The sequence below is a fragment of the Ascaphus truei genome, chromosome 3 (assembly GCF_040206685.1).
Source record: "Ascaphus truei isolate aAscTru1 chromosome 3, aAscTru1.hap1, whole genome shotgun sequence".
Lineage (NCBI taxonomy): Eukaryota > Metazoa > Chordata > Amphibia > Anura > Ascaphidae > Ascaphus > Ascaphus truei.
Window position 1 is genome coordinate 193,122,888 of NC_134485.1, and position 23,594 is coordinate 193,146,481.

The window sequence follows — 23,594 nt, forward strand, 5'->3', positions numbered from 1 at the left end:
GGGGGCTCACCTTCCATGGGTTACAACTGACCTTATAGCACGCTACCAGTTCAGGGATGCCTTGTGGAAAAGCTACGAAGTAACTGGCACTACCAAGGATCTTAACAACTACAGCTGCCTGCGGAACATGTGCACACGGCAAACAAGGCAAGCAAAAGCACAATATTACTCTGACAATCTCCTCCAGAATACATCAAACCCAGCGAACTTCTGGAAAGTTATCAACAAAATATTTCAGCCTTCTAGCCACCAACAACCAAGTAATATCACTAAGGAGGCCATTACTCATAAATCCCACCGACATTGCAAATGCATTCAATGATTACTTTGTGGGATGTGCTACTAACTTATAAGCGAAACGCAACCCAAACCACAAACATGAACCTCATTCTGGGAGTACCCCTATAGCCCCACCCTCTCCCAACACTGCTCACAATTTTCAATTTGTCCCAGTATCCGAAGAGCAGATTACACAAGTGCTCCTCAAATTAAAACTAAGCAGCCAATGTGGACCTGACTTCCGGCAATCTAAGTTCCTAAGACTTGGTGCCCCAGCCATTGCCAAACCAATGGCTTCCATAGTCAACTCTATTCTGTCAGAAGGTCATATCCCTACGACTTGGAAAACTGCCAGAGTTGTCCCAATCTTCAAAAGTGGGGACAAAAACACTGTCTCAAACTACAGGCCAATCTCTCTTCTCCCAATTCTATCCAAAGTCATGGAAAAATGTGTTCACTCCCAATTAAGCGATTACTATACCAAGACAAATTTCCCTAGCCAATTCCAATATGACTTTCGCTCCAAACACTCCACCGTAACAACCCTGCTAAAAGTTTGCAATGAAATCCAGTGTGTAATGGAACAACTCACTGGTGCAATATTGCTAGATTTTGCAAAGGCTTTTGATACTGTTGATCATGTTATCTTGCTTAAACTCCAGTGCTCTGGAATAGGGAAGCATGCTTTAAACTGGTTTAATTCCAACCTATCAGGTAGATCCCAACATGTGTCCATCTCAGGCTCTAACTCCAACCACTTGGATATCACCTGTGGTGTCCCACAAGGCTCTGTTCTGGGGCCCCTACTCTTCTCATTGTTCATCAATGATCTTTCTACAGCTTGTAAGGGAGCTTCAAAACACATCTATGCAGATGACAATCTTATATGCACACAACCATAGCCTCTCCGACCTTGAACACATACTTCAATCTGGCTTTTTGAGACTTGACAATTGGATTTCCCAAAACAAAATGTTTTTAAACACTGACAAGACTAACAATGGTATTTGGGACCCAGGCTACATTTTTAAAGCTTCCAATGACTGAGCTCCAGATCAGAACCAATGCTAAAAACCACCACCATATATCTCATGTTACTAGTTTCAAATACTTGGACATATGGTTTGACTACCATTTAACATTCGGGATGCACATTGATACCCTGACATCCAAAACCTACAGTATGCAAAACTAGGTGTACTTTACAGGAACAAATCCTCCCTAAGTCTGCTGGTCAGAAAGCGTATTGCACAGCAGATGCTAATGCAAATTATCGACTATGGAGACATAGTATACGGCTCGGCACCCTAAACCCACCTTAGCAAACTTGATACCCTCTACAATTCAATATGCCGTTTTGTTCACCAATGCAACTTCAACACATCACTGCGAAATGCTCAAAGAACTAGATTGGTCATCACTTGAGTCTAGGCGCCAAGTTCATCTTTCCTTTCTTGTCTTCAAATACTTTCTGGGCAAGCTACCCGTCTACCTGAACAAACTCTTCACCCCCACCACATGCAGCACCTATCACCTGAGATCAGACTCCAAAAGACTGTTCATGGTCCCAAGGCTCAACAAAGTATCCGTCCGCTCCTCCTCTTACCGTGCACCCCAAAACTGGAACAATCTACCAGAGACTCTCACAGCCACCACCAGTTTAAATTCAAGACAAAAGTGGTCTCACATTTTAACCTGGTCTGTAACTGTTACATACGCCTATATTATATATTATCTGTTACTGTGCATGCAATGTCTTGTATATAATGTAAACTCTGCTCACTTATGTAGCCATGTATTATTTGTCATCTTAACGCTGTGCCCAGGATATACTTGAAAATGAGAGGTAATTCTCAATGTATTACTTCCTGGTAAAACATTTTATAAATAAATAAATATCAGGCAAAGTATACAGATGGTTACCACAGTGCAAATAATGGCAATACCATTGCAACTAACGAAAGTAACATTCAACAGAGCAATCATGCCTAAAAGTTGTATGAACATTGTTCAGCAACTATGGTCCAGAATTTGAAACACTGCATAGCTTGTTCTGGATAAAATGGCTGCAATCTAAAGTAGTAGTAAGGACCAATGATCATTGTCAAAGCAAAGTAACCGCTGTAAATTGTGTGCCAAAAAAATAAAATTAAAAATGCAGCGTTTGACTAGCATCACTTTTACACATCCTACAAATGTGACTTGAATCTATGGCAAGGAAAGGAAATATACTGGTGTAGTGCACTAACAGCCAAACAGAGAATAGAGAGGTAAACAATAAAAACAATAAACTACATTTATTTTCATCATGGACAAAAAAAACAAAAAACCCAGAGGTAAGCAAGAACTACCTACGCGTTTCACGCATCAAATGAGCAGTTTGACTGGCGTGGCATCCTACAAATGTGACCTGAATCTATAGCAAGACACAATTTTGCACTACATCCCAGCCCATTACAAACAAACTATAGGATGTAGTACGAATTGAAGCACAACACATCCCCATAACACCTCTATCACTTTGTACGTCACAAGACAACACACGTAATGTTTGAATGTAGGTTAAGACAGTGTATGGTTTAGAATGAAAATGATTAACCAACATGCCTTACGGTTGGGATTCGCTGGCCTCTACGAGATGATTACACAATATACATTATTACCACAGTGCAATTACATAGCTAGGTGAGAGGTGCCACGCAGTCCAAGTGACCTGGTTAAATCAATAAACAACATCCCGGTTAAAACTTGAGCCTGCAGAAATCCCATCTAACAGGTGGAAAGTTCGACAGCAGCAACTTGCAACAAGTATAGAAAACTACCCGCAGGGGCGCACAAGGATACTACACTAAACAGTGTGCTGCAAAGAGATGCAGGAGGAGCTATAGGTTGGACTTACAACTTATCTGGGGTATCTTGTAATTGGCAGCAATGTGTCACACATTGGACTATGGAACAAAGGACGCAGAGACTAGGCTGTAAACATGAGGGTTAATAAAGGTTGTTTTTTTTTCCCATCTCATCCATTTTTTCCTTGGGATCTAGATACCCTTTTTTTTAGGAGATTAATACACAGCCATTTATTTAGTTTCTGTTTTGGGATGATTTTACAGAAAATAACTCAATGTATTCACTTTAAAAAAAAAAAAAAAAGGCTGATCTCCTAGGATTATGAAAGAAGCCCCAGATCTCATTAGAGCCCTGATATTTCACTAGGTCAATCTGTGGACACAAAGGTTACTCATTAAATGGTGATCGTGTCGATTGGGACTCGCATGGAAACTACCAATAACTTCAATTGGAGTCTGTGTGCGATCGTGCCCCGATCAGCAACACGGCAATTTAAAGAATAAGCCGCAGCGTAGCCAAACAAATGAAAACTTTAGGTAATGGCTCAGATTTACCAAGCACACGCTCAACCCAGGCAAAGGGAAAATAGGTAGGTGCAATATGGGTGAATAAAGCGTGTACCCCAAGGAAGACAGCCAATAGACAAGGTGTTCATAGAACCCCTCATAACATGCACTCTAACCGATATAGGGGCCTATGCAGAGAGCAGCGAATTTTAAAATTGGCGAATTTATTAAAAAGTAGCTTTTTTGGAGAGTTTTATTCTCCATATGCAGAAAAGTGCGAATTCTGCTATGTTTAACATGGATGCGTGTGGCGAGTTTAAATTGGCGAGATGCGCGCTTCAAGAAACGTGTAAAAACAAATTCGCGCCTTTTTTTTCCCTTTGCAATGGCCGCGAGCGGCAGCTTCTTGCCAGTTTTTTCTGGAGAGGCAAAAAGGAGACAATCGCGCCATTTTATTGGCGCGAACAGCCGCTAGATGCCGTTCGCGCCTCTCTGCATACGGATATTTTTAAAACTGGCGAGATTGAGGTTCTCGCCAGCCGCGAGGCGAGTTTTACAAATAGAAAAGAAAAATTGGCGCGTTTTTCGGAACTCGCCATTTTCTGCTGCTTTCTGCGCGATTTTCTCCAAAAAATGGCGAATTTCGAAATAGCGCTGCTCTCTGCATAGGCCCCAAAGTATTGATAAGAGATGGTGAGTGGAAAACAAGAGAAATGAGCCCTAGTTAGTGCGAGACTAATAAAGTAACCATTAATTGCAGTATATTTACTCGGTACCATGGTGGATTGGTAGTATTGGAAGAATATAGGTCCTATGTTGACTAATAAATACTCATCCAGCATTTTTTAAATTTTGTATTAAAAGCTAAAAAAATTTACATTTATGTTTACGTTGCTGTGTGTACCTTCACATGGATTTCTTTGCTCCTCCCCCTTTGGGATATTCTTTCTACTCCAATGCAGGGGTGTGCAATCTTTCCCTGCTGCACCCTTTGCCTGCTTCCCTTCCTGCTTGCGCCCCTCTCCACTCCCTTACCTTCCCTCCGCCGTCAAATGACGCAGCAGGGTCACGTGACGCAACGTTGCCATGCCAAAGTGAAGTCACATTACATCACATGACTCCCACGGTGTCATTTGACGCCGCATTGACGTGGAGTCGCGTCGCCGAAGACAAGGTAAGTGAAGTTGCAGAGGCTCACACGATCCCCCGGGGGGGGGTGGGGTAGAGCGCAGGGTCTCTGCAATTGCCGTGCCCCCTGAACAATCTTGCGCCCCACAGTTTGCGCACCCCTGCTCTAATGTATAACCCAAGGTAGCACCATGTCTTCTATTGATACCAATTAATTATTTAATTAGAGCGAGGTTCCTCCCTTTTTTTGCAGTTTAACAACAATATGAAAAAGTCCTTGCTCCCCCAAGGTTGGGGCTGCTAACAGAGTCAAGGAATATCGCTACGGTATCATAGAGGTATCAGTCTATAAGGATTTAGAGTGCATGTTATTAGGGGTTCTATAAACACCTTGTTTATGGGGGATTTCCTTGCTGTACACCCATATTAACTAAGCAATCTTCTGCTATGAGAAGACACCCTCTGTCCTGAAAGACACCCTCACAGTCCGTTAACTTCAATGGGCTGTAAGAGACCCCGGAGAGGACTTCTCTACCTGAGCATGAAAGATGGAGTCACTTACAGATCAAGAATGTATAACATAGAAGGATACTGCACATCGCAGGCAAGGGATCAAAAGTTGTGTCTTTTGATCACTTACCCGTGACAGTCACACAATCCACTTTATTTTTATTGTAGCCCTAACTAGTCCTGTCGATCAGGAAAAGCACATCAAAGAAGAGTCATGGGCTGACAATAATTAGGAATGTCATACTGTCAATACATGGGTGTAAAATGTATTACTTGATCTGCACCTCACCACTTCATTACTATAGGACGTAGGGAAAGAGACACACACTCACGTGGTAGGTTGAATTTTGGTGAATTCGACGGGCTCTTCCTTCTTCTTGCGAAAGAAGAACCAGTAGGTCAGCAGGCCGATGATGAGAGAGAAGAGGAACATGTCCGCAACACTAAACATGGCCTCCTCAGGGGGACTGCTCCCCTCCTCGGAGTGGCACGTGTCTTGATCCATGCACGGTTCCGCCATCTTTATCTCGGACACTAAAAGAAATAAGAGAAAGAAATAAAAGGTCATTTTACCATGCAATGCCCAATAATCCCAGAAAAACAGAGCATTAGCAATCCGACGAATGCCATGGGAAGCCAACAGTGTAGCTGTTCTGAGTGGATTATTGCACTATTGCACTCCCTGGTGGCCTTAGTCTCATAGAAACAAGGAAGTGTGTGAAGCAATATATCAACTGCTTTGTGCTTCCCACAGGCAGCACAGTATCAGCTGGTTCACAGAACATTATTAGCCCTTTTGGCAGCAAATACATTTACATCCTCTTCTTCCATAGTCACACCAAAATGTCACTACTAGTGAAAATCCTGCAGATAAGGCATTCCCTGGCCCAGCTGTACATCCCCCTTTCTGAGCTACTTCCATGTCGCAACCTGCTGCCATAATGGGATGTTTAGAGCGCACAGCCCCTTTTGCAGGCGCTCTGCCACTAAGGCCACGTCCAGGGTGAAGCCGAGCGTGTGTGCCCAGCGCAATTAAACACATTATGGCAATGTGTTGGTCCAGTGTGTTTGAATTTGTAGCGCCATGGCCGTGTCAAGTGAGCAGTTCGCCCAATGAGGGCGTCACATCACAGCCACGCGCGCAACTACACAATTTCAACTGAACAGTAATCGCCCCGGCTTATTCAGCTCGCTCTCAGCCTGGACGCGGCCTACAAGTTACGGGGCAAAGCTTCCATTCAGTCACAGCTGTAAGACAAAGGGCAGCTGTATCCATGACATTTACAAATTCATGGCAAATGGAGAAAGGGCCTGCGATAGGACCAAAACATTGAACTGTGGACTAAAAATCAATGTGCATTATTTGTAGTTCCTGCGTGCCTGTCTTTTCTAAATGTTATGTGCTACATTTGCAGTGCGCCCAGCCAAGTTTGCCAGATATTGTTGCACGTGCCGTAGACTCCTTGCACGAGTATACAAGCGTGGTGCCCCCCTTACAAAATGTCGTGCCCCCCAGTTTGCACACGCCTGCTCTACAATTCCCAATTGGAAGGAGGCCTCGCCCTTTCAAACTTACAAATGTATTATCGAGCGGCCCAACTAAGCAGTTGGCACTTAAACCCGACCAGCAAACGATAGGTAGAACAAGAAAATCTAACCTGCTCTCCAGGGGATTTAGAGATGTCCTAAATAAATCATGACACGGTGTAATATGTTATGTGTTGTTGTTCATCTGAGGTTGTATTTACCAAATTTTAAGACCTGCTAAGGAACAGATGACGATTGGTATGAGGTGTTTGTGATGATATGCTGTGCTTGGTATTCGCCAAACGTGGCGCAGTGCATTATGGCTAAACATCTCCAATTTGGTCTCGTCTGTCCAAAGGACATTATTCCAGAAGTCTTGTGGTTTGTTCAGATGCAACATTGCAAACGTAAGCCTTGCTGCCATGTTCTTTTTAGAGAGAAGAGGCTTTCTCCTGGCAACCCTTCCAAATAAACCATACTTGTTCAGTCTTTTTCTAATTGTACTGTCATGAACTTTAACATTTAACATGCTAACTGAGGCCTGTGGAGTCTGAGATGTAACTCTTGTTTTTTTTGCAATTTCTCTGAACATTGCACGTTCTGACCTTGGGGTGAATTTGCTGGGATGACCACTCCTGGGAAGATTGGCAACTGTCTTTAATGTTTTCCACTTTTGAATAATCTTTCTCACTGTAGAATGATGGACTTTAAATTGTTTGGAAATGGCCTTATAACCCTTCCCAGATTGATGGGCAGCAACAATTGCTTCTCTAAGATCATTGCTGATGTCTTTCCTCCTTGGCATAGTGTTAACACACACCTGAATGCTCCACACAAGCAAACTGCTAAAACTTTGGCTCTTATAGAGGTGGTCACACTTGCTGATGATCAATTAATCAAGGGCATTTGATTAGCAGCACCTATCTGCTACTTAGCGTCTTAATTTCTATGGAAGCAGTAAGGCTAATACTTTCACACATAGCTTCTCCATTTTGGCTTTATTTTTGTTAAATAAATCATGACACGGTGTAATATGTCATGTGTTGTTCATCGGAGGTTGTATTTACCTAATTTTAAGACCTGCTAAGGAACAGATGATTGTTATTATGTCCTGATGTGTAAAACCATGGAATTCAAAGAGGGTGTACTTTCTTTTTCACACAACTGTATACTTGCATAATCCGCAGGTGATGGCACATAGCTTCTTCTGAACTGATGTAGCTCTACTTTTTGTAGTATGATCGATAATGCTTTGTTTGGGGGGACCTCATTATGGCCCCACAGACTGATTTTGAACAAATAAACCTTTCACCTGGGTTATTTAAAAAAAAAATATATATACTGTATATATATATATATATATAATATATATAATAAAATCAATCAAGACTTGGAGTATTATGTTTTTCAAACTGTTAAACCACACACTTTTCAGCATCTAGTCAGAAAAACTATTAAGAAGGCAATCAAAGCCGTCGCCCCCTCTAATTTGTTCAAGACAACCCTTCAAAACAGTTCAGAAGGGGCAGTGAAGGGGTTAACTAGCTTGTCATCCCGTGCTGGACTATACAAACAGGCGTTGCACAGATCAGATTGTGTGACACGCTGGTAAAGGTTCAAGTAAAGCACACATGCTGTGTCAAGGTCAAAGTGAACTCCCTTCACTTTACAAACAAGTGTGTGACCTGGGGCAAGAGAACCAGGGTAACGTTGTGGGGCTGCACAGTGTGAAAGGAGAGCAGGAACCTCGCAAAATGTCTGGTCAGAACTAGAACGCAAAACAGAATCGGGTCATTCTTTGCAACTAGAAAAACAGGAACAAGAGACGTTCGAAACCCACAAAAATACGACTTAGCGTCATCAATAAACTGACTGGATCAAAATGCATGGGGAAAAAATGGTGTGTGGCGAGCATGCGTCTTTTAATTAAAACTGTGTATGGTCGCTCAAATTGTATTTCATTTAATTAAAAACATTAAAAGCAAAATACAATTTCAGTGACAAAACACAAAGAATTTTAACATAGAACATGTGTGCTCGGCACACCCCGTTCTTTTTTATTTTATTTAATTTTTATGTAGGACTTATATGTACTGTAGTGGATGGGTGTCTGGCTGGGTGTGGTGGATGGGTGTCTGGCTGGGTGTCTGGCTGGGTGTGGTGGGTGCCTGGCTGTGGTGGATAGGTGCCTGGCTATGCCTGGCTTTGTCTGGCTGTGGTGGGTGCCTGGCTGTGGTGGATAGGTGCCTGGCTATGCCTGGCTTTGTCTGGCTGTGGTGGGTGCCTGGCTGTGGTGGATAGGTGCCTGGCTATGGTGGATAGGTGCCTGGCTATGCCTGGCTTTGTCTGGCTGTGGTGGGTGCCTGGCTGTGGTGGATAGGTGCCTGGCTTTGTCTGGCTGTGGTGGGTGCCTGGCTGTGGTGGATAGGTGCCTGGCTTTGTCTGGCTGGGTGGGTGCCTGGCTGTGGTGGATAGGTGCCTGGCTTTGTCTGGCTGTGTTGGGTGCCTGGCTGTGGTGGATAGGTGCCTGGCTATGCCTGGCTTTCTCTGGCTGTGGTGGATGACAAAGTTAACCGGAGGTCCAGTAATTCTCCCCGACGTGCAGGCATGGATTTGCGGGTACTCGAGGTGAATTACACCAGGGCTCTCCGGTGTCCCCCAGAGTCCTGGTTTTCAAGCCCAGGTATCCCAGACCTTTTTCCCCTCACAGGTATACGGTTCCCCAAGGTCATTGGTTCCCCAAGAATCATTTGGTGAGCAGGGAAAGGCCAAGCACAAGTTCCAGAAAACAGGGGGCACCCTACTGGGGCCCCTTTGGGACTGCAAGACCTGGTGGAGCCGGCAATGGGTTAGCTGTGGGGGGAAGATGCTGCTTATGGGCGCATTTCACATTGACCAATTCATATTTCCCACCCACCCGTTTTTTCAAGCTGGCTTGGCATGCCCCCTCCTCTGATATCAGCAGCCAGATGAGCCCCTGTTCTGGCTGGTGGGAAAAGTTCCCAAGCTCTGATTGGCCGCTAGTCCATAAATCATGTTAGACATAGGGCACCGAGGTCTATGCAAGGGACTGCCCAATCAGAGGGCTCTCTCTTTCAGTCTCTCAGACTTACAGGCAATCTTAGGACTTGGTCCAGTCACGTGCCAGCAGGTTTTCCCAGGTGTTTTGCTAGCAATAGCAAAGAAATAGGCATTGAGGTGCCAGGGAAGCCCATCTGAGGACCAGTTCTGAGGAATAATGTTACTTTCTCCAGGGATGTGGAGCAGACAGGGTATGCCTTTGCTGAAGCAGGCACCCTGCACCTATGAGGCTAGTTTTCACCCCCAGACCCCCAGTAAGTGTATGCGGTCTGTATTTTGTATTTCATTTGTATGTACGCGGGTTTACCCGAATAATCCTAATTTCATTCCACTCCCTTGTTTTGCTTAACGAATGATCCCAAAAAGGTATAAATGTGTTAAGTGTCACGGGAGACCAGGACGTTTACCTCTGAAGGGGGTGCAGGTATCTCCTGCAGTTTAAAGCCCCCAGTCACATGGGCCAATAGGAAACCCCACCGGGTGACGTCATGGCTTCCTATTGGCCTGGGAGCTTTGAAAAGCGGCCATGTGAACCGTGTAGTGGCTACAGGCTTCCCCATCGGAGACAAGTGTCTCTGGGATCAGGGGGTCCCCAGAGCGGAAATAAATTGGGGTTCAGCTGCTTCAAATCCTGTAGTAAACAAATTAAGGGGGGGAACAGCTTTGATTGCCTTCTTAATAGTTTTTCTGACTAGATGCTGAAAAGTGTGTAGTTTAACAGTTTGAAAAACTTAATAACCCAAGTCTTGATTGATTTATAATAAACTAGCTGAGAGACCCGGCGTTGCCCGGGATGTAATTTTGGGGGGGCGTACGACAGGGTTAGGCTTCCCCTCCCTTGACAGCTAGGTGGGTGACTGAGTTGACTGAGTGTGTGGGTGACTGGGTGGGTGACACTTGACTGAGTGGGTGGGTGACTTTGGGTCGGTTTGACTTTGGGTCGGTGGGTCGGTTTGACTTTGGGTCGGTGGGTGGGTGACTTTGGGTCGGTGGGTGGGTGACTTTGGGTCGGTGGGTGGGTGACTTTGGGTCGGTGGGTGGGTGACTTTGGGTCGGTGGGTGGGTGACTTTGGGTCGGTGGGTGGGTGACTTTGGGTCGGTGGGTGGGTGACTTTGGGTCGGTGGGTGGGTGACTTTGGGTCGGTGGGTGGGTGACTTTGGGTCGGTGGGTGGGTGACTTTGGGTCGGTGGGTGGGTGACTTTGGGTCGGTGGGTGGGTGACTTTGGGTCGGTGGGTGGGTGACTTTGGGTCGGTGGGTGGGTGACTTTGGGTCGGTGGGTGGGTGACTTTGGGTCGGTGGGTGGGTGACTTTGGGTCGGTGGGTGGGTGACTTTGGGTCGGTGGGTGACTGACTGACTGGGTGACTGACTGACTGGGTGACTGACTGACTGGGTGACTGACTGACTGGGTGACTGACTGACTGGGTGACTGACTGACTGGGTGACTGACTGACTGGGTGACTGACTGACTGGGTGACTGACTGACTGGGTGACTGACTGACTGGGTGACTGACTGACTGGGTGACTGACTGACTGGGTGACTGAGTGGGTGGGTGACTGAGTGGGTGGGTGACTGAGTGGGTGGGTGACTGAGTGGGTGGGTGACTGAGTGGGTGGGTGACTGAGTGGGTGGGTGACTGAGTGGGTGGGTGACTGAGTGGGTGGGTGACTGAGTGGGTGGGTGACTGAGTGGGTGGGTGACTGAGTGGGTGGGTGACTGAGTGGGTGGGTGACTGAGTGGGTGGGTGACTGAGTGGGTGGGTGACTGAGTGGGTGGGTGACTGAGTGGGTGGGTGACTGAGTGGGTGGGTGACTGAGTGGGTGGGTGACTGAGTGGGTGGGTGACTGAGTGGGTGGGTGACTGAGTGGGTGGGTGACTGAGTGGGTGGGTGACTGAGTGGGTGGGTGACTGAGTGGGTGGGTGACTGAGTGGGTGAAAGTGACTGGGTGAAAGTGACTGGGTGAAAGTGACTGGGTGGGTGTGTGGGTGGGTGACTGAGTGAGTGAGTGACTGAGTGAGTGGGTGGGTGACTGAGTGGGTGGGTGGGTGACTGAGTGGGTGGGTGACTAAGTGAGTTTTTGGGTGACTAAGTGAGTGGGTGGGTGGGTTACTGAGTGGGTGGGTGACTGAGTGAGTGGGTGGGTGAGTGGGTGAAAGTGACTGGTTGGGTGTGTGGGTGACTGGGTGGGTGTGTGACTGGGTGGGTGTGTGGGTGAGTGTGTGTGTGACTGGGTGACAGTGCGTGGGTGGGAGACGGTGGGTGACTTACCTTGACTCCGTGGCATCTGGCTGGGGCAGGAGGTGAGTTCGGGAAGCTGGGGGGGGCAAGAGTGGCAGGAGACCCGCGCCGCGCTTCCCCTCCGTCCGGTAGCGGCGCACGTGAGGGGGAGAGCAGGAGGCCCGTGCCGCGCTTCCCCTCTCCGGTAGCGGCGCACGTGAGGGGGAGTCTCGCGCCGCGCTTCCCCTCCGTCCGGTAGCGGCGCACGTGAGGGGGAGAGCAGGAGGCCCGGGCCGCGCTTCCCCTCTCCGGTAGCGGCGCACGTGAGGGGGAGAGCAGGAGGGCCGCGCCGCGAAGGGGGAGGAGCCTGGAGTTTGCTGCTGAGCAGGAGGGCCGCGCTTCCTCCGCGGCGCAAGGTGAGGGTGATGGTGCGGCTGGGGATGTTGCGGAGCGTGGGGATTTGGGTGAGGTGGGGAGGGGGGAGAGAGTGAGGGGCACCGGGAGGAGGAGGGGCACCGGGAGGGGGGGGGGAATTTGTGTGGAAGGTGAGCTGCGGTCCAACTGACGGGGGAGAGTGTGTGTGTGTGTCCCTGTGTGTCCTTTGGCCAGTCACTCCGCCTCAGGCCAATGAGAGGTGTGCGGGGGCGGACCAAGGGACCAATGAGATTTCCCCTAGGGACACCGGACATCCAGGCAGGCAGGCAGGCAGGCAGGCAGTGCTGATATAGATATAGATATAGATATATATATTTTTTTTTTTTTAAATAGCCCAGGTGAAAGATTTAATCAGTCTGTGGGGCCATAATGAGGCCCCCCCAAACAAAGCATTATCAATCATACTACAAAAAGTAGAGCTACATCAGTTCAGAAGAAGCTATGTGCCATCCCCTGCGAATTATGCAAGTATACAGTTATGTGAAAAAGAAAGTACACCCTCTTTTTCATGACACGGTGTAATATATCATGTGTTGTTCATCTGAAGTTGTATTGACCTAATTTTAAGACCTGCTAAGGAACAGATGATTGTTATGTCCTGATATGTAAAATCATAGAATTCAAAGAGGGTGTACTTTCTTTTCCCACACCACTGTATATTTATATAGCACCACCCAGTACTTTACAATACTGTACACGGAACATAATATTATAAGAACGGAATAAGCGCTTCAGACAAATGTAACAATAGGAAAAGGGGTCCCTGCCCCGAAGAGCTTCCAATATAAGGTTTATATCACTTAGTGCATTTTAGTTAGCCAACTAGATATCGATTATAAAGTTGAGATGCGAATTATTACCCACCAACGTTGCCATGAAATGTGAGCCCTCAAACACACATTGGGAAAACCTAGCAGCAACGTTGCCACCTAGGGATTACAAAGTCTTTGCAACAGGATAATGCATTTCATGTTGCAACATGTTCAGCTGCGAATCTAAAGTAATGACTGATGGAGCAAAATCAGGAAAATGATAACACAAGTACTGAACACATCTGCCAAGGATTATTGCAAAATCATGGCAATCTTGGGTTGCAACTGTGCAAACTCCATTTTCTGCCAGAAATGCAGACTATTGGCCTCCGATGATGCGCACGCACGAGACTGTCGCAAGAACTTCTGACATGTGGTATATCCTCAGAGGTTTCCGTAACAATATGAATAGGGAAGGAAACCGAATGACCGTAATGCCCTCAAAAATAGATTTTTTAAGTTGCCTGCTTACAAACGCTGATGACCCAGCATTTCGTGGTCATATTAACACACAGAACATAGTCATGCTTTTCCATGTCACCGTTACTCAGCAAACCAAAAAAAAATCTGCATCATTCTATGCAAAGTATACAAAGCAGGCAACACGGCAAGTAAATATTTAATCTAAAGGTTCTCTTTTTAAGTATAATTTTTGCGTTTAATAATTCAAGGTCAAAATATCAATAAAAATCTATCTTAATCCCACAAAGTCATGGATTTAATAATTTTACCTCTGAGCTGCCATGTACAGAAGATCTAAACGCATATAAGCTTATGGACAGAATTACTGCTTTAAAAGCACATTGTTTGCAAAGAATGTGTTTTTAAAGCAGCAATTTTGTCCTGAAGCCTATATGCGTTTAACTCATACGTACAGTACGTATCTTCTATCCTGAGCAGGTACTGCTTTTTTTTTTTCCCCTACTACATTTTAGCGTTACAAATCATGATTTTCTTAATCTTTAGCGTGTAACTTCACTTTGAACGTCATTTTAATCTCCCAGACACTTAATATTTCAAATATTTATATTTCCAAAACAGAGTATGAGATTGAAAAAAATTAAAACCGAGTTGGAAAAGGCAAGATAAGATTCAAGAAATATCTATCTCTAACTACACACCCATATACAAACTTTGTTTGTGTGCCTGTGTTCAAATACACTTTTTTTGCATATCAACTTCTGAGTGCTGCTTTGTGATTTCTACTCTGGTGGGGATCACAATGTTACCTATTTTATGCGTATGGAGCAAACACCAGGACCATACTGATTTGGTGTGTACACACACACACACACAATTAATGTGAGCAAATTCGCTCCAAATTGGAAGTCGTGAAGCTGGAATTACTGCCCTGCCGGCAGAGTCTAGGATAGGTGGAGTACAGGTGGAGTCTAGTCAGAGACGGGTCCCGGTATCCACGGGCTGCTGCATACATTTGCCCGGACGTCTATTGCAGACTTACACAGTTGGTGGTGAAATATTTTCACAAATGCCCGATTTGAACCTTCCCTTGTGAGTGAGCCTATTTTCCTCCCTATTTCCTATAACTAAATGTACTTGTTACGCCAGGAGTGAGCAAACTTAAGTTCGCACCCCCTGTCCACTCCCCCTCCTTACCTGCTCTCGGTCTCCACGCATCATATGACACGTTGCCATTTGACCCCGCGTTGTCATGGCGACGCGTCAGGGAACAGCAGACAGAGCAGATAAGTGAAGTTGCAGAGGCCTCGCGCCTCCCCCGGCATTTAATTTACATGCCTGCGGGGGAAAAGCGTGGGGGCTCTGCAACCATGCGCCCCCTTAGAAAATCCCGCACCCCATAGGTTGCGCACCGCTGTGTTATGCTATGGGTCGTGCACACTCTTTCTTTTAGATTCTACTTTGGATGTGGTTTATCCCTTGGAAAGGATTTCTTCATGCTTTGTAAATGTTTCAAACCCCTCTGGGGTTAGAGATTACTGGGATTGTGTGTGTATTCATTTTTAATTTTCAACTTGTATCCGTTGTTCGGAGGTTGGTGGCCCCTCCTCCCAGGGTTTTAGCTCACCCTGCGCCCCCTTTAAAGTAGCAGGTTTTTCCATGTACCTGTGCGGGACAGATCCACTGAGACCATTCTCCCCCCACTGCAGAGGTAAATGAGAATGGTCACAGGTAGTGTTAGGACCTGCATACTGGTCCTGCCGTGACATGGTTTGCAGGGCTATAAGGCCTTGGCCAAGGGGTTTAACTAAATGACCCTTACTCGTGAGAATACTAGGATTGAAGTATTTCACGATGTATTTTCTCACACTGGATGTAGCATTGGGCATTTCTGTCTTGTACATTACGTGGGAACGCAAACCCTCATCGGGAGGTGTGCAGCCAGAGCAAAAACATTACACGTGCAGATGTGGTGAGGAGCGATCAGGAAGATCATAGGTATGAAATCACTCACTACGGTGCAGCAAAGGCGGACAAGATCGGGACTCTAGCCTGGGAAAGAGGTTACAAAAACGTCGATATTTATTCGATTACCACATGTATTACTACTGTGAAGCGCTATGTACATTAATGGCGCTATATAAACAAAGACATACAATACGATAAAGAACTTCTTAAAACTATGAACGCTGTAGAGAAGCATCTGCCAGAAGGTTCAATAACAATTAGATGGCGCTTGTGTAAAACAAGGAAAGATGCATCAGAAATGTTACTTGTGAACGCTTCACTTGGCCTGTGCATTAACCCTTTGAGTGCTCCGAGGTTTAGTCACTACATCATGGGGTCTGGCGCTTAAAGGGTTAAATAAACGTTGGCCACAGATTAACAAAACATTTAACAGCTGTTCTTCTGTGGTAACAAAACAAAAGCGCCTCCTTTATCAACGGGCATGATTTCTAAACAGATCTGTTTTCCCCTTAATGTTTAGGTCATGGTGGCAATTTGGCAGTTAACAAAAAGAAAGAAAAAATGCCTATTGTGTTGGTCGTGTCCCCCATATCATGTTTAGACCTAGAAACCACACGAGGGAGCTCTTTTTAAGACCTTGTGTAACACAAGTCGTTCTACCCAGTGCATGCGTACAATATTTGGAATAGCTGTAACTGCATGACATTGCTCGACACACAGGCCGCCAAGAAGCTCGTTAAGCCTGTACAGGCATCCCCCAGTTTAAGGACACTCACCTTAAGTACACTTGCGAGTAAGTACATCTCGCCCAATAGGCAAATGGCAGCTCACGCATGCGCCTGTCAGCACGTCCTGAACAGCAATACCGGCTCCCTACCTGTACCGAAGCGGTGCGCAAGCGGGGAGACTATAGAGCCTGTTACACATGTGTTATTTACATCAGTAATGCACGTATGACGATTGCATCGAGAAGTGGAAAAAAGGTGGTGCTTCACTTTAAGTACATTTTCACTTCACATACATGCTCTGAACCCATTACGTACGTTAATGCGGGGTATGCCTGTACAGTATTTATCAGTGCAGGAAAGGCGTGTGACAGTGCAATACTTATCAGCATACGTCATTACGCAGCTGAGGGAACAGGAGAAGCTGCGAGAGGGGGAGCAAGAGTCGGCTGCTAAGGTGGTCAGAGGCCCACAGGTGATACGAGTTGCCCACGAATGTTCTATATACCCTTTGTTAATTTAATGGTAAAAAAAAAAAACAAAGGAACGTTATGGTAAATATTTATGACCAGCTTTTGGTTTCCTGAATCACTTTTTAATTGTTCTCTCTTTGAACAGCATAACATCTGATCACACAATAGGAGGAAGCTGCATGCGGGTATAGTAGCCCAGGAACAGTCTCCCCTAAAAAGGTGAAGTTAAATCATGTGCGACTGCAAAGCCTACAGGAAAAGGTCACTATTACACTAGACTAGTGAAACTCTTCCGCACAATCTGCAAAACTGTGATGCCTAACTCGGCTGTTTATGGCAACCGGTGTGTGTCAAATAATAACAAAAGCATTACAAACGGGCAGTCCTGCATGGACATGGGTAAACCAAGGGTAATGGCAATTTTAAATAGGTTAAATGAAGCCGATTGCCAATTGAAGGTATTGTTAAATATTTTAATTTGATGTCTTTTGGTGATGAGACTGTCAATCCCCAAATCTACAGATTATTATTTAGTAAGTAATTATGGTGCAATCATTATCCCACAAGATGAGCAGAAGTAGCTGATCTGTTTGAATCCAGTGTTCCCAACAAAATGCAATACATATTCATTTGTCACAAGGACGTTAGAAAGTCCTTCCATAAAGACTTTAACGTTGATTTAAATGCTTCTAGGGAAGCCCTAGAAATTTCCAGCACGGGAAAAAAAAGAAAAGAAAACATGCAGCCCATTAGCAGGGAAAATGCAAAAAGATTGCTAAAGTTGGCACATTACCTCTCCAGCCCTGCAGCCACTGTATCAGGGCCGCCTGCATCATGAAAGAGGATGGATACGCCGTGTTCGCTTGATCGGACTACGCTATAAAACCCAAGGCTGACAGCAGGCTGCTACAACACATTCAGATGACAGCAGATTGCACAATCTTGTTCCACAATCCTCACTGAATGAACCCTACGGATGCAGTAAGACCAGATGCGGTCTCTGCGCTATGCCTCACATATAAAGGCTGTCTTCATGTGCGCACCATCCCATGCCCAAATTCAAGAGGCGTGCCTAGAGCAAAAGACCGTGCAGGTGAAATGTGGCATGAGGGCAGCCTGCCCGTTTGGCATGCACGCCTGCTATTACATTTTATTCTTTGACTGATTTTGCACTCGGAGAAGTTCACAGCAAGTCTGGCACTCACCCAGTGTTTGTTGGCATATCCCAGCTCACCTTTCACTCAGGAGGCCGCAACAGGGCAACAACTTGTCACGCTAATACTAGGCTCCTGCCAGCTACATGACTCAGCAACATAAGACTATACCTTTGGAGTGATCGAGACGAACCAGCACTTGGTTTAAAAACCTTGACAAGCACACAGTTAAAAGACCTTTAGTCCAGAAGCAACATAGATAACAAATGATTATCCCAATCGTGTGCTTTTCTACTGAATTCATTTAGTTGCATTATATGTTCCTTGAATTGTAAGGTACGATCGGCCAAGAGTGAAGTACAAAATACGTACATCTTACATGCAGGGAGAAGCCAAATCAGTAGTTATGTGGCAGTCCCACTGCACGTGGCAAAGCTCAGCAATGATAGTGGAGGGGGGTTTAGGATAAATATCACGTTTAAGGACACGGGCTTTCTGGTGAAATGTGCTTCCCTTAGGGCCGTTCTATACAGCATGCGGCCGCGCGTTCCTATGCGAACGTGTGTGCACGTGCCGCATGTTTCCGTGTATATAGAGCCGGGAGCTGCAGGTAAGTGTATATGCGTGTATATGTTGTGTGAGTGTAAGTAAGATTTTTTTAAATTAAAAAAAAAGTTTAATAATTTTACGCACACACACACGCGCCGCTGTCTGTCGGCTCCCCTCTCCCTGCCATGCGCGCGGCACATCTATAGAAAGGCTGACTAACGTCAGCCAACTAAAAATCCGCGCGCGCATGGCGCAGCACGCGCCCGGCACTATAGAATGTGCCTTACCTGCTCACCGCTGTTCTGGAAGCAGAACGCAGATTATACAAACAAGAGACAGACATACATTCCAAATATGATCTTAACTGCCTCCACATAAGCAAAAGTTAAGTGTCAGAGGGCAGTCAATGGCTTAGACATCATAAAAAAAAAAAACAACAAGTCTATTACAAACGTAAATAAAAACTAAAAAATGTAATGGAATCCCACAAAAAAAAAAAATACATACAAATAAGATGAAGGATGTGTGGGTGAGAAACTTTGGCTCATGATGCAAGTGTAAAAGTTACATATCAGCATTATAAAAAAGGGCAAAAGTCACTCAGTGGCAATATATGGGTCATTTATTATGTTCAGTGCAATTACAGCACTAAGCTGGATTCCGCCAAGAGTTAACCCAGTGCTGTGGCTCAAGTGAAACCTGTACATACAGGCATACCCCGGTTTAAGGACACTCACGTGCCGACAGGCGCATGCCTGAGCTGCCGTTTGCCTATTGAGCGATATGTCCTTACTCGCGAGTGTACTTAAAGTGAGTGTCCTTAAACCGGGGTATGCCTGTATACCATGTTGTGCTGATCTAACTTTTCATGGTTTCAAAAGTTTTTCCCCCTTCTGTTTTACCCTGATAAATTGTTTCAATGGCATAGAGACAGACAACTATGGCTGACATGGTGACAGCCGGAGGCCAGCATTACCGCCCAGAGGCGCACATTTTTAGCAGCGGATATCTCTAGAATTCCCCCACAGGATTTAGAAAGATTGGGGGGGAGGGGGTTCGAAGAGAAGAGGGGGAGAAGTGGTAGGTGAAGAAACAAAAACAGCAGCAAAAAGGGAGTATTGTTTTTCTGGTTACTAGGATTGAGGCTTTATAGGAGCTGTAACATGAAGCGAATCACTTGTTTTTCCTGCATTAAATGTTCTCCATTAATCCCGCTCACATGCCTCAATCATTAAAATCATTTTGTGATTTAATTACATTTTCTCCAATCAACCCCTTCAGTGCTGATTGATTATATGGCCACAGCGCTCTGATCACAGGGTCAAGTGGTCACTATTGCAGAGAGCACGTGATTTACAGCCGTCCTCCGGCTCACACAGAAGAGGAAGTGCTCTTCCATTCCAGCACTCCCACTGCTCTGCCGATGCCAGGACTGACAAGGGCAGATCAGGGGGCAAATGCAGACGTGGACTGGCCCTTTGGTTTACAGGGGACACAACCCAGGTAGACCCTTAAAGCTGCAGTTCAGTCAATATCCTGCATGTGTGTTTTTTTTTTAATAAATCAGTTCTGTAGTAAGAAAAAATACTTTTATCATTTTCTGTTTTTAAAAAAACAACCTTGAAAGACCAATTTTCTTGTATTCTATTTTAACAGCCATTTGCTAAGGCACTGCCCCTTCATGTCCTGTCACAAGCCCTGGCACACCCCTTTGTCAGCCCTGCCCTCCCTCTAGCACATGTCAGTGCAGGAGTGCTCATGAATATTCATGAGCTTCCACTGACTGACAGAAGCAGAAGAAAAACAGATCCCTTCTCTAATGATGTCACCAAATTTCGCCGATCAATACATGGAGAACAAATGGACTGGCAGCTATACAGTTCTTTAGGTAATTAGAGATTGCACACATGAAACTATTGAAGTAAAAAAATAAATAAAAAATTAAAAAAGGCTGAACTGCACCTTTAAAGCAGCAATACTACATTTCCTCTTTTTTTTTTTATTATTATTATTTGTATATGTAAAGCATGCGACTATATATAATGCTACATTTTTGCCTAATCTGACAATCGTTTGGTACTCCTGTTACAATTCTGGAAAAAACATCATTGCGTGCCTAACATAATGGCTGTCTCAGTCAGTGTAATGTGAAAGTGTGATTATAAAGCCCGTGTAGGGGGGTGCACTAGGATCTATGCAACCATTTTTGTTTCTCTCTGTTTGTCCATCTTGTTTTTTATGTAGTTATTGGAAGAAGCTTGAATGAGATTTGACCTCAGTGATCTTGCTAGTCTATAAATCCCAGATTCCCTCAGGGGTCTTTCTGTTCCTAAACTAATCTCTATATATGCCAGGGCCTGGGGGGGGGGGGGGGGGGGCTTTGAACGGAATGCAGAACCAGTTTGAGATAAAGAGCTATTCTCATGTAAAACTCCAATTTGGGTGGGTCGATGTGTTTGCAAAATAATTGGAAGTTAGGACCAGTAAAGATAAAAACTTGCTTCTCCCGCTTCTCCTTATTTTTCAATAACAGCCTAAATTTAGGAATGTGATAATTGTATGGTCACAGTAAATCTCACCCCAGAGGTGAACCAAAGTGTAAAAGTTATGTAGTAAAAACCTGTATTTTCTGGTATTGATTAGGTATCCGTATCAACAAAAGGTCAACCCCTCCTGGAGGGGCGTATTATAATTTTCTGTAAGCCAGCCCATCTAGGGGCATGTATTATACCTCAGGAGGGTATAAAGATTGTTTTTCTCACTGTATGGCAGAAGAGCTCTTGCATTGAGCTTTTCTCCTTCTATACTCGTACTGAAATAAAGTCTTACTTGATTCAACTCTGAAAAATAATGAATTCACAGTACCTCAGCAGCTACAATGTATCCTTATGTTACGAAGATAACATTATCTATTGTTCCTGTTTCCAGCACAAACTACAAGAAAGTGTTGCAAAGATATTGCACTGCTGGGGAGGTGGCTATAGAAATGTGTGTGTATATATATATAAAATCCTCATTAAAAATGGCATTTAGAGTTGAATAAAAATACTGCATTTTTGTAAGTATTATCAGAACACACACACACACACTCTCATGTCAGCCAAATTTCACATGGCAGTCTGTGTGTAAGTGTGGCTGCAGGGAGTCAGTCTGATCTGTGTCCATGTGTATGTTTGCATGAGTGATTGCGTGATTGCGACCATGTATGTACTGTATGCATAAGAGAGAAAACCATTAAGCTAATTTATATACCCCCAAAGTAACCACAATATATATATATTTGCATATGAGTGTCAAAACAGAGTGCTACTGGGCATGGCAATATATAGTTAAAACCTGCACAGATTTGGTCTACCTTGGCGTTTGGTGTGCAGACTTAAGATACTTTGGCCAAAGAATCAAACTAAATGACTATATGTTTTTAGTTTAGATATACACATACATACATACATACATACATACATGTACTTTACTGTGTATCTGTGTCATTGGAAGTAGCATTGGGCTCTGTCTGTGTTTTATGTTCTGTCCTTGATTTTAACCCCTATTAGAACATTTTAGTCTTTTCTAGGTAGATAGTGGGGCCCCTACAACCGGTTTCTCCGTCACAGAAATTTGACACATAAGCGTTACGTCCCTAGTGCCAATAAAGTGTTAGGCTCTGTGTAGTTTCACATACCTGTATGTCTGCAGAGCGCTTAAGGGTTGGAGATGGGAATTTTAAAATCAAACGCATCCCTGTTCATTGTAACATTACAATGACTTCCTTATGAGCGTCAAAGTACCATGTCACAAATGCTGCACAGGTTTAAGGGTTTTCTGCTTATTTTTTGGGGCAGGGATCAGAAACTAAAAATCGGACATGCAAAGTCAACCATTCAAAATGGTAGAGAATACGTCACATATGCCTTGTGCAGAAACCTCTCACCACCTGCTAACTTGAGAATTAAAGGCTAGAAAAGCCTGCTTTTCACATACTGTACAGTATAAAGAATTGAAAGTATGTCTGACGAAGGATCCCTGACGAAGCATCACAGCGAAACGTGTTGGATTGAGCCTAACAGACCACCATAGGCTGTGTGGCACGTTGAATCTCCTTAGACCAATCAGGAACCGGCAGCTCATGAAAGTGCTCGTGAGCAGGACACAGGCACGGTCCTGCAGACATCGCTGGCTCCTTACCCCTCCCAGGCTGTGCACAAGCTGGGAGAGAATAGAGACTGTAAACTTTCAACATTGGAAGCCAAGCTGCACGTTGACCAGAGCAAGGAGGCACAGAGATTGTCAACAAGCTGGGAAGCTATCCACAACGCTGACACACCATTGCTGTTCTGTGAGTGGATTACGGTTTTAAACCTGTCCTAATATTAAATGTATTGCACCATGATATCTGCTCTTCTATTTTGTCAAGCTTAAAATCCTGAATAAGAAAACACCATAGAGTTCCATCTGGGTTATCAGTAATTGGGATTTATTGCCATTTGAACCAACAAGAGGATTAAAAGTGCTAATCAGGTGTAAGCGATGCCATCAATATGTCCACCTGAGATTTGCTTTGAAAAGCAATATTGACCACAATTAGCGGTGTTATTACATCAATTAAACTTCAAATTGATCTAGTTTCATGTTTGCTAAATAGCCATATATTCACTGTTCAAGACTATTGAAATTTGGAAGTTGGGAACAATATGGCGTTAGTGGAATTTGAATTTCACCTGTTTTTTTGTAGTTTCCATTAAATTCATTTTTAATGGGCACACGCTCCCTTGGATATCCTTTATTTTTTGTTTCCTGGGTTACTGGTGCCTGCTTTTTCCTACTGTTTCTCTTGCCAGCACCCCAGAAAAAACGGAAGCACACCCCCTGCTGTGGATGAAGACTGGACAGTCTTAAGGACATATAAAACTCAGAGTGAGTCATTTATATCACCTGCTTATTCTCCATTCCGATACAATATA

At 44.8% G+C, this 23,594-nt stretch overlaps 1 protein-coding gene across 3 annotated transcripts in view; it reads right to left on the reverse strand.

The window, feature by feature from the left end:
- POR (cytochrome p450 oxidoreductase) overlaps positions 1 to 23,594 on the reverse strand; it is a 72,284-nt gene that overhangs the window by 36,415 nt on the left and 12,275 nt on the right. For 2 of the 3 annotated variants that reach the window (XM_075589859.1, XM_075589860.1), the window contains exon 2: positions 5,606 to 5,807. In XM_075589859.1, the coding sequence (XP_075445974.1) occupies positions 5,606 to 5,793 (188 nt within the window). In that variant the 5' untranslated portion in view covers positions 5,794 to 5,807. Of the gene's footprint in view, positions 1 to 5,605; positions 5,808 to 17,726; positions 17,969 to 23,594 lie in introns of those variants that run through there. The other variant, XM_075589857.1, reaches the window with a different exon arrangement.